Source organism: Lissotriton vulgaris, chromosome 10, assembly GCF_964263255.1.
Source record: "Lissotriton vulgaris chromosome 10, aLisVul1.2, whole genome shotgun sequence".
In the NCBI taxonomy this organism is placed as follows: Eukaryota; Metazoa; Chordata; class Amphibia; order Caudata; family Salamandridae; genus Lissotriton; species Lissotriton vulgaris.
In genome coordinates, this window is record NC_141698.1 from 506374905 (window position 1) to 506386387 (window position 11483).

The 11483-nt window shown below is 41.6% G+C and overlaps 1 protein-coding gene across 1 annotated transcript in view; it reads left to right on the forward strand.

Annotated features, from left to right (window-relative positions):
* Positions 1-10293, forward strand: part of EMP2 (epithelial membrane protein 2) — a 111330-nt gene extending 101037 nt beyond the window's left edge. Inside the window, exon 5 of the mRNA XM_086941362.1 lies at positions 9601-10293. Within this exon, the coding sequence (XP_086797488.1) occupies positions 9601-9785 (185 nt within the window). The 3' untranslated portion in view covers positions 9786-10293. The remainder of the gene's footprint in view (positions 1-9600) is intronic.
* Positions 10294-11483: the final 1190 nt, after the last annotated feature.

Sequence of the window (11483 nt, forward strand, 5' to 3'; positions counted from 1 at the left end):
GGGTTTTGCTGTTCTGCTGGGTCCTGGTGGTTTTTTGTTTGATGATGGCCGGTTGCTGCTTGGGTATTCTCACTTGTTATTAATGAAGGGGACGAGGACAGGAGGGACCTGGGGGTAATGTCCTATTACTTACCGGTAATCTTCATTACTCCGGGTCCCGTTGTCCTCGTCCCCTTCATTACATCCCTCCCTCCCTCCCGGGCTTTCCGGCCCTCATCTTGGGCTTGGTGGTTCAGGAGGCATGCTGGGTACTGTACCCTTATGTACTCCCTATAGGGAGAGGGAGGGGCGTACCAGCATTCCTACTTTCTTTTTTCTGTCTGAGAGATAGTAGATCTCACTTGTTATTAATGAAGGGGACGAGGACAACGGGACCCGGAGTAATGAAGATTACCGGTAAGTAATAGGACAATAAGCACAGTTTTCACTGGTGTAAACCGAAGTTAGAGGACACCCAGAGTCCTCATCTGACAATAAAAAAGTAATTGTTTTTCCAAGACATCTGAAAGTCAAGCAATCTCAACATAAGCAGAAAGCGGCAATTACGGCGGACTGGCACTGGAACAATTGGCCATGTTCCCTGAGAACTGACTGATTGTCCACTCCGTTGTTTTGTTTGCTAATTGTCAAAGCCACAGATGATGTTTTCAGTATTAGAGGCTATTCTAAAATAATAGTAGTTTATGAAGCAGCACAAATCCTACTAGCAATACACATGCTTGACATGCCGGCAAATTCAAGAATTGAAAATGTATAGTTAAAAATATGGATATAAATAGGAGACACATAGGGCATTTGTGCCAATCGAGTAGTAAACCAGCAGGAAACATAGATATTTAGTTCTGTGGAAGCTAGACACCCTACAACTGTGCAACCACCTCACATTTTGTTGGGTCTGGGGTTTCCTATAACGTAAAGTGATGCTAAATTCTACATTTTAAAAGTGGATTTATATAACAATGTGAACAAGAAAGCGGTGTTCTTAGCCTCATCCCCTTCATGTCTCTGCTTCTCTCCCTCTCCCTTTGAGATGAGCTGAAGTCTGCTTATCAATGCCAACTCAAACTTGATCCATGCTTGGTGTTCATGTCTGGTTGGAAATCAAACTCCTTGTTAATAAGCTAGACTAGCGGTTATTAAACTTGAGTCTGTTGCTCACGGTGTCTGGTAATGTTTAGAAAATAAGTAATATTGGCAAATCAATAAAGTATATAGACATGAAAAAAGAAAATGCAAAATCGAAACTTTTTAAACGCTGTGAATGAATTTGAAACTGGAGACTTAAAAGGTACGGGGCTTATTTACAAGCCCATGCGGTGCTGGTGCATCACTTTTTTACATATTAAACGTGAGGCACCTGTGGTGCAAGGGCTTGCAAATAAGCCCCTAAGTCACTAGCTTTAGCTTTGTTTGTCTGAGCAGTACAAGAAAGGCAAACAGAATTGAGGGGCAGATTTACTAACGACTTGCATAGTCCTTGCATGATGCAAGGCATCTCAAGGCAACATTATTCCTTAATGAGATTAATAAAGCCATTTATGGGGTCATTTGTGCTGCCTTGCATGACTTTGTAAAGAAGTATAACACAATGCATTCCCATGCATCCACCCATGGAATTTGATGGAATCCCAGAATTACTAAAGACTGTAAACCTGGATTGCTCCAGCATGGTGTGCCTACCACAGAGAGGTGAAGAGAAATATCTTTATTTCTCCTCGTTTCTTCCCCATTTTATGTGTGATGCATTCTGCATCATGAATAGAAAGAGGAAAATGCCTCTTAGGATCCTTTGTGTGCAGGAGCATATTCCTTCCTGTGCAAAAACAATTCTGCCTGTAACACAAGGAGTTTTACAACAAGGGTGCCTGTGTTGGTGCTAGGCAGCACACTGCACCAGCACTAGCAGAGAGCAGAAGTTCGCCATATCGTAGTAGATATAGCACATTTCTGCTCTATCCCTTTCACAGAGAGCAAGCAGCAAGTTGCCTTTCTGCTTTACATAATATATTAGTAAATCTGCCCCCGAGTATAGATGATTACAGAAATGAGAGAATGCACTAGGAGCAAAAATTGCAAAGTGATATGCTACTTCTAGCAAATCACTTAACCTTTTAAAAACAAAAAAAGAACAAAAGTTCCAACCTTCCCACTAAAATTAAAAAATATAGATTTTTAGTTTTTTTTGTTTTGAATTAAATTAATTTCATATTTGTACATCTGTTAAACTTATACTTGTTTCTGTATTTGTGTGTATGGCTTGGAGGTCCAAGTTGTAGAAATTGCTTAGACTGGGGACCACAGCTTCCAGTAGTGATTCATGGTGGATCCACAGAAGTCATACAATTAAGAACCACTGACCTACAGTGAGACAAACACATGAAACATGTAACAGAGAGCCAGATTGTATCACAAAGTCAAGCAGTTTTAAATACCTTTGTATAAGGTACTCTGAAAATGCAGCTTTGAAGGCCCAGAGGGTTTCACACTTTTGTTACCATAATAGAACCAGGGCGTGACAAGCATCCTTGGCACTTTGCCATGAGCTTCTTAATGTTTCTGCAGCACAAAACTGAACTCACTTCTTTCATCCAATTATAAACACCTCTTCGAAACTTCCCTTGGAATGAAGATCCATCACTGTTGAGTCTTAGACCTGTGAGAAAATCTTACTTATTTCCATTCGAGTGACCTTATTCAGACCCCCCAAGGATATTGTGGCATAGATGTGCACGGTTTGTGGCACAAAAATAGTTTTTTCGTGCCATTATTGCAGCACTTTATTTACTTGTACTCATTCCTTTACAGCCTTAAATCAATGGAAATTGATTAGCAGAGTATTCCACTTTGAAAGAGTCATGTTTAAAGTGTCTGAGAGTGTTTGTTATCTATACAGGAAGGAGGAATCTTGCTGAACTCAATGAGCCAAATCAACAAACAAATCAGGATTACACACATTCCCAAAATGCACAACTCAACACAAAGCACAAATACATTTTCAATTACGGCAGTGGAATCTGGGGTAACAAAGAAGCAACTGGCTTCCAACAGTTAAGATTTGGTCTGCATCTGCCATTAAGAAAGCCGACCAGGCAGCGGTATGCAACATGTGGTTGATTCAATATATCATTACCATGCCAGACCTTGGCAGTTGTGTAACTTAGGTGTTGTGGGTCATGTATTGAACTGAATGGACAGTTTACATTTTCATTGAGGCAGGCACTACTGTGACGGTCACTTATTGTCCCGAACCCAGGCTGTGCCCTTCAGAATGAGGAGCACGATACCTTCGTCCTCCGCTGTGCAGTGTGACGTGCAGGAGTCTTCCAATCTGAAGCCACCATGCCAGTGTGACAATTGGGATGTCTGTCATACAGTGTCCTCCAGAGTCTAATATGCCAACCACACCTCAACCTTCTGCCAGCAGTATGTCTGTCCCCATTCTTGATGTGTTCTCCTGTGTAATGCCTAGGAACTTGAACCCCCTGTCACTGGATACTAAATCTAAGACCAAAGCTCTACTTTCACCACCATCTCAAAGTAAACCTTCTTCAAAATGCAGACTGACTCGTCAGTTTGAAAAGGGAAGCCAATGCTCCTTATGGGTGATACCTCCCTTGACAGCAGCAAGGGCAAGGGTTACATTCAAGTAGCAAGCCAATCTGTTAAAAGCACATGCCACCCTATTGGGTCCCTGTTATGCACATTACACATTCCAAGAGTTTTTTAAAAGCTCACTACTGAACTGAAGATGATTGGTCAATGCACTGAAGGGAAAATGAAATACATATATCTAAACAGGATAAGAAGATCATGAAAGTCCCATATGTCACAGGGGACGACCTGTAAAGAAAAAAATACAATATAAAAATATGGGGGTGGGGGGAATTCAAAATGGCAAGATAGCAACAGTGCAAGCTCGGTATAAGCTTGCTTAAATGTAAAAGGTGTTATCGTTCAATGAATAGACAAAAGTAGGATAAAATCTGATACTAAGTGGAAGCGATTTACACAGAGGAAGAGAGGCTGCAAAAAAGCCCCTGGTATAATTTCACAAGACAAAATGTGGGCCCATTCGGACAGAGCGGCCCCTTGCTCCCTGTCACTCTTAAATCCCTTTGATCTACAGCTAGAAATTTTGAGTAGAGAGATGTTTCTGGTAGATCAGGTAACATCGCTTGAAATTAATCCTGTGCCTACCAAAAAAGAAGTGAATGAAAAAGAGAGTGGTCATGATGTGACCAGATTTATTGTTTTCTGAACCAAAAAGGGTCTGCAGAGTGGAACAGAGCCATTGCTGGGGAATAACGAGATGTAAGGAAGTGATAGCATTGCCCATGCCAAGAACAAGGACTTTGACAGCGAAGCATAGCTGGGAATCGGATTAATCTTTCTTACCAAATGCAGTAACATGGTTGAAAGGCACAGGGCGAGACTGGCTTGCTGAATTTATATCTGGAAGCTCATTAAAGAATGAAGAGTAAAGATTTAACCTGCAAGAGAATGTGAGACAGTGAAATTCAATGTGGTCGAGGAAGAAAGCCAGGGAAAGATCAAAGAAACTGAAGAGAAAAAAAAGATGAAATGAAATGAAACTTCAATTTAGAGGGGTTGGGCATAAGGATGTTAGAAGACTTCAGGCCTCATGTCTGCCATAATACAAGTGTTGTAGGCTACAATGCAGTTGTAAGAAGAAGTGAGATAAGCTTCTTATGCCAACTAGGAAGCCTTTACTCTTGCTGTTCTTTGGGCTGTCGTTCTGTGCAAACCTTTGACAAAGCTCTTCTGTCGCCTTTGGATCGAACTGCTAGAAGGCAGTATAATCTGGGGCATACTCATCTAAAGTGAATTCTTGCTGCGAAAGCAAGTGGAGCTTTGAAGTCCTTCAGGAGTCTTGAACTCTTTGAACAGTCATAAAGAGTATGTCTTGGAGGACTACAGTGGTTAAGGCTTGCACTCGAGGCGCTTAAATGTGTACAATAGGCAACAAGAATGCTAGATCAGCGTGAACACAGAAATATAAGCAAAATATGTTACTTACACATCTTGCCATTTCTTTAATTAGCATGGTTACACTTTATGTAGTGCAGGCCAAGGGCTACGTCTTCAACATCTCTGCATAATTTGAGCAAACAAACCTGAAACATTTATCAGCTTCGCCATAAAAGACCTCCCTCCTCCTTTGTAACTTTTTACTCCTGAAAATTGATACGTTCAAATAGTTCTCGCTTCATAATTTTTAAATCCATTTAGAACGAATGCGACAAATGATTTTATGTACAATCCTGCCATCTACTTGCTATTAAAAGTAGAGTTTTATTCTCAGGGTGGGCGGAGCTCTTGTGGTTTCACTACATGGAATTATTCCACATAGTTACAGAAAAACTCGGTCAGATTCAGCGGAACTCTGCCAACAAGCAGAAAATATGCAGCTCAAGCTGCAATGTAGCGCCGGCACTGCATGCAGGGCTGAAAATCAGCACAAACAGCACAATGCGTTGAGCAAGAGCAAGCGGCCATTCAAGTTGATTTTCTGGTGCCCGAGTAGAAAATCTACTAGAGTGGCAGCAAATCTATGCAAAGGGCAGCCCTCAGACTGTGACCGTTCGTGAATGCCAGTAACCACCCACCAAATCTCGCATGCGGTTGTCAGCTCGCATATTCTGGAGCCTTGCAGGAGAAAAATTCCAATACACGGTAATTGGCCGAATTCGGACAAAACTCTGCGTTAAAGGATAACGTAGAGTGGCCAAAATTCCAACAATTCCAGTAGTGGAACAGAATATTTTGCACACCCTAAGTAATTGAGTCGTCCAGTCTGGTATGTACTGCAGTTGGATTGCTTTGACACATGTGAAAGGACTGCATGCACTTCTAGTATTTTGGTTCAAGCCAAGGCTGCAGGTCTGTGAGTTGACTTCTTTAGTTTATCTAATTACTACCAACATACTATCAATGTCTCCCACTAACCTGTACCTGATTTAGAGTTTGATCTTAATGGAAAATCCTCCAATTTATGCATGAAGTGCAAGATCCGGAGAAACAATTTTGGGCTGTGTTTCCTTCACAACTTGACTTCCTCCAGAAATGAGAGGAATTCCTGTTCCCAGCCCACTCTAAATGAATATGCACCCGATATTTTCCTCTAAGCAGTAGCATTTTGCTCTTGTTTTGTTGGCGCAGCCTATGTGGCATTGTGTCCCTATAATAGAGCATTTACAATGGCACAGGAAAAACCATTTGGAGACATAGACTGATATGGCATGGTGGTAAGCGAGGCCTGTAAGACTATTGCTAGGGATTCTGCAGCGTATATATACTAAGAAGCACAAGTAAACACAGGAGGGTACAGAGTTGAATTGTTGTCTGTCTGTTGAGCAACAGCCAGGATCCGCATTTTCTTGAAATGTGGCATGTGTCCATTTGCTTAGTTATTATACTTTGCCATTACCTTATCGCATTTGCTGGGCGGTTACAGCACAGTTTAAAATGTATGATTTGCATGTAAAACACCTTCTCTTGATATTATGGGGCGTATTCACAAAGAAATGGTGCAGCGCTGATAGCAATTTAGCACTGCTGTGCTGCGCCATTTCAGAAACACAGGAATGCATCATATTCACAACTCATCCATTCAGTGCAACAGCACTAAAAAAAGCTGCCTAACGCCAACGAAGACACTCTTGTGCCATGGTGAAAGGGTGCCTCCGTTGGCACACAGCTGTTAATTTTCACAGGCGCAGGGGGTCTGCGTTGCAGGGATGATTCCCTGCAACTCAGACACACTTGCACCTTGGTGCAAGGGTGTCTGTGTTGCAGGGATGATTGTTTGTGAGTAGGAAGAGACAACTTCCTGCACATAAACAATCATTAAAGGTAATTTGCTCCTTCTATGTGTGCTGTAAAATGCTGCACACTTAGAAAGCACAAAAAAGTGGAGAAATAAAAGTATTTCTACTCATTGTGCCACTCTAATGCCTGCTTTGCAAGGGCGTTAGTTTTTGGCTCTGCCTCCGATTTACACATCTTTGTAAATCTGGGGAAACATCAAAAAGCAATGGGCGTTGCGGTGCAACGCCCACAGCAACACTGATTGCCCGCCCCTTTGCCAGCATGGAGGGGTATGATATTTACAAAACAGTGTTAAGCCACTAAAATATGGTGCAGCACATTGCACCACCAGAGCGTCATAATAAGGGACACTCCAGTGGTGCAATCCCCTTGTAAATATGCCCCTATGTTTGAAACAAAGGTCATTGAAGTTCATTCCCAAACTAGTGGCACAACAGACCTTGCATTGCAAATGATTACTATTATTTTTAATGTACAGCTGTTACCCCTTCAGTACCTCAGATTCCTGACGAAATCTCAGCTGGACAATTTATAAGTTGCAAGTTATTGTAACTGCAAGTTAAAGGTCCAGCTTTTCAAGACTTGGAGGAGGGTTCCACAAATCAAATACTGTAGAAAGGCCATTAAAGGCTCGCTGTCTCCCTGAGAATGGTGCTCCCTCTATATTGACCCACCTTGCTTCTATTTAGGAGACACAATACTGAATTGAAATATTTAACAGTTGTCAATCATTTGGTAAAACAGAGTTTTCAGCCAACTACTTTAGGTTTCAAGCTGTGTAACCAAAGTAAATATTTATGTTGGGATTTGGCACTACCGATTTTCTGTTAATTTCCAAGTAACTTGCTTTGTGCTCAATGGGGGGAAGTCTTCTGCTCCCAGCAACAAGTGTCCACTGTTTGTGAGAACAAGAATAATGTTCGACTCCAATTGTCACATTAATAGGTGTGCCCAGATCCTACATATGGCCTGCTTGGGTCTATTAATGCAGGTTCAATCCGCTATTCTACCCCTCCCAATCCATATCCACATGATCCAGGTATCCACAACACTGTTGACTTACATTGATGCACAAGGTTGACAGTGTTTTAAGAGTTTCCCCACTGCTGGCCTTTTCCTGAAGATGATACCTCCATAAACAGGCTGGCGGTGGGGAAACAAAGTGGGCCCTACAGGGCACCCCGTTTCCCCTGTGCATGGGGATGCATGCATGGGGGGCAAGTGTTGTGCCTCCTCTGTGTATGTACCCCTATTTCTGCATGGCAGGGACTGCACAGTCCATGCCTTTCAGGCACGGCCTTTGAAGCTCCCATTGCAGTGCCTTTCCTGTAGGCACTGCCGTGAGACTGCCTCGTTGTCCGCCCGCCAGACCATGAGAATACTTGTAAACGGGCGAGCGGCTTTGGCGGTGTTGAAGCAGGATGGTGGCATGGCAGCCCACTCTTACACTGCCAAAGTTGTAATCAGGTCATTAGTCGAGAGTCACATTTCCCTCCTGAATTATGCAATTTTCAGTGACTGAACACACTTACGATCTCTAAGGATAGGAAAAGTGGTACATGTTGGTTCTTACATTCCTAAACAGATTTATTCACAGAGTTTTCTGTTAATTTATCTACTTCTCTGAGTGGCGGGTTAGTTTTGCCGCGCAGGAATATCCTAGATGTTTGTGGACTCCCGAAACCTACACAGTTCTGGGAATTCACAAAACATTTTCTGACGCCCATCTCGTCCAGAAAATAGTTAGATATTTACACCTGTGAAAGGCCAAGTAAATCCTTTTCCAGGATGGGAAGCTAAAAGGAATACTTGCCCAAATTGTTGAGGATGGAGAGGAAGAGGTGTCTCCATTGGGAAACATAGTTTGTGGTGTGTGATTCTTTTTGGTTAAGCACACCATCACAGCCTATGTGTTTTCCTTATCGCTATTCCGCGTGCTGCCACCCTAATGTATGTGTTCCATGTTGCCCTCTCTCTTGTGTGCTTCTCCCTTGGCCCTGGCATTGCCGTGACCCACATTTGCTCCTTCTTCAACCCACTTTGCTCTTGTGTGCTTCTCTCCCGCACTCCTGCTTTTCTCTATATCATATGCTTCTCCTAATGTCCCTGTGTTGCTCCCAGCCTCAAGTGCTACTTTCAAGTCCACCCCCACCCACTACTCTGTTGCCCCCAAACCCGTCAGTCAATTATTTTTATTTTGCATTTTCATGTTAAAAGAATTCGTACTTTTTTGAAATAACGGAACTCTGTGACATCTGGTGTCTGTGTTCGGTAAATAAAAAATCATAGCAAATGACTCCCATGTCATTCTCGTGGACCTCGCATGCGTCATGACTAATGCACACGTATACGTCATCACACATGCACTCATCAGTAGAATGACATGACTACGAGTAGCAGCTTTTTTCTTGATGTTTCACAGCATGGGAAAAAAGCATTTTGCTTATTCCCGGACACTGTAAGTCATCGCCAAAAGGAATTGGCAAAGCCAAAATGTCCCAAAGACGCAAACTATTGATTTTGCCAACGCTTATTAAATCAATAGAAATGATAACTGCCTGATTCTTTGTCAGGTACCACAAAGTCTAAAAAAGGGGTTGAGATTTTGGAAGAGCAGTCTAATGGGCCACACATTTACAATGGTTTCTGTGACATAACAACATCTTGAAAGGTGTAATAAAATTAGCAATGATAGTTGCATTGTCTCCTGTTTCAATTAATTAACTTCTGTGTTTTTATTTTTTGTTTCAGCTCTTTGTGTTCTAATTGGAGCAGCAATTTATACAGCCAAGCATGATGATTTCCATGACAATATGAATTACTCAGGGGGCCTTAAAGAAGGGACCTATGGATACTCCTTCATTTTAGCCTGGGTTGCATTTTCTTTTACCCTAATCAGCAGCATCATGTACTTAATACTAAGGAAACGTAAATAAACAGCAGCAGCTATTTCTAGAACTACTGGACACAACCAAAAATTCCAATAACCATTTTGTATATAATCATTTTTATGTGGTTTTGTAGTCAAGGAATTGTTTTTTTTTAAAAAGAGGAACCGTACTGTGTTCTTGCCATCGATTGTAAAGGTGACATAATATTTACTACAAGCATACTAGGAACAAGTATGAAAAAGCCCAACCTTCCTATATGATGTTTTACAACTTGAAATAGATTTATTTGATAGTATTTTCTTTTTAGAATTAGATTCTAACAACCCCCAATTGTTGGATACATGTGAAACATGAATGATAGCTAGCCCAGTTGTAACGTAGGGAATTATTTGTGTATGTTTACAGCACCAGCTCCCCCACCCAGATGTGTGAAAGCCATAACTAGAAATGTGTATCTTGCTTTTCATGTTATAATAGCGTGTGGTCAAGATCATCCGACTCCTTTTGCTGTAAAACATGTTTGGAAAACAGTAAAAATGTTCTTTTTGTACAAGTGTGTGTTCGTTTTTTTTATAGTTCATCCTATAGGGAGTTTTAATAGTCATATGTTCGGCAGGCCAATTATTACTTTTGTTAATATTACAAATAAATCACTGAATAGTTTTGCAACTAAGTAAGAGTGAATTACTTACCTCTGACTATCCTCTTGTCAGTATTTATGGATCCAGCTTCATCAATATGGTGTCAAAATTCTTTCCAGTAAGCCTCTTTTTGGAGCCCTCCATACCATGTCCAAAGCTAATGGCAAGAAAAAGCAATCTGAGCTGGTGCCTGGGTACTGGTACTTTCTGTTTCAGGGGAGGTATAGTGCATCACCCTAAAACTGAAACCACTTCTTTGAAGAAAACAAGCTGTAATGTTCAAAGCCCCCACTGTAGTTGACAGGAGTGTGCTCAGTTTATGGATGTACAAGACTAAAAGATGCAATCCAGTTGTCGCGAGTAATGTTTCCTTGTGTAGTGTTTTTGTTTCTCATTCTCCTCTTACTTCTAGCTGCTTCTCAAAATCTTCCTTAAACTGTCTTATTTCTTTCCCACCAGAGTAACAATTACAATTCCTCTTCACACATTCTTGTCTTAGCTTCCGACCCTGCTCCCAGACAGAATTTTAGTAATCCCTGCTCCCCACACTTCCATTTCGGTAGACCTTATCATCCCTAGCCCACCCTTGATTGCCAGACAAACTTTCTCCTTCCTTAAGCATAACTGGAGTGCTACTGTATGTGCTACGAACGTGCATCAGAGAGGCAGGATTAATCGATACTTTAAAATCAGTATCAATGATTTGCAGACTCTATTCTTCAGCTCATATAATTTGCATCACATTCATTGAGCTTTAAAAGAATGATTTCCATCTCTGTTGTGCATCCAATTTACCACCATGAAAATATTTACCATACATCATTTTCACTGAGGACATGGCGTACGTTCTGAAGCTGCTCCTGGCATGAAAGTCAATTGTTGGAGTTTTTCCACATTTGCGCCATCGTGCAGAAGGCATTCCATGGCTGGACCATATATTCCTCTTCCACCAAGGGCTTCGATTTGACTTTTCAGCCAGCAAACAATACAAGTGTGTGCAAACAAAGAACACTGCCAAAGTCACATGGTAAAGTAATAAACATCCATGTTCAGATGTTCTACTCATAATGCTCAACCAGATAAGTCCAAAACACAAGTTTCC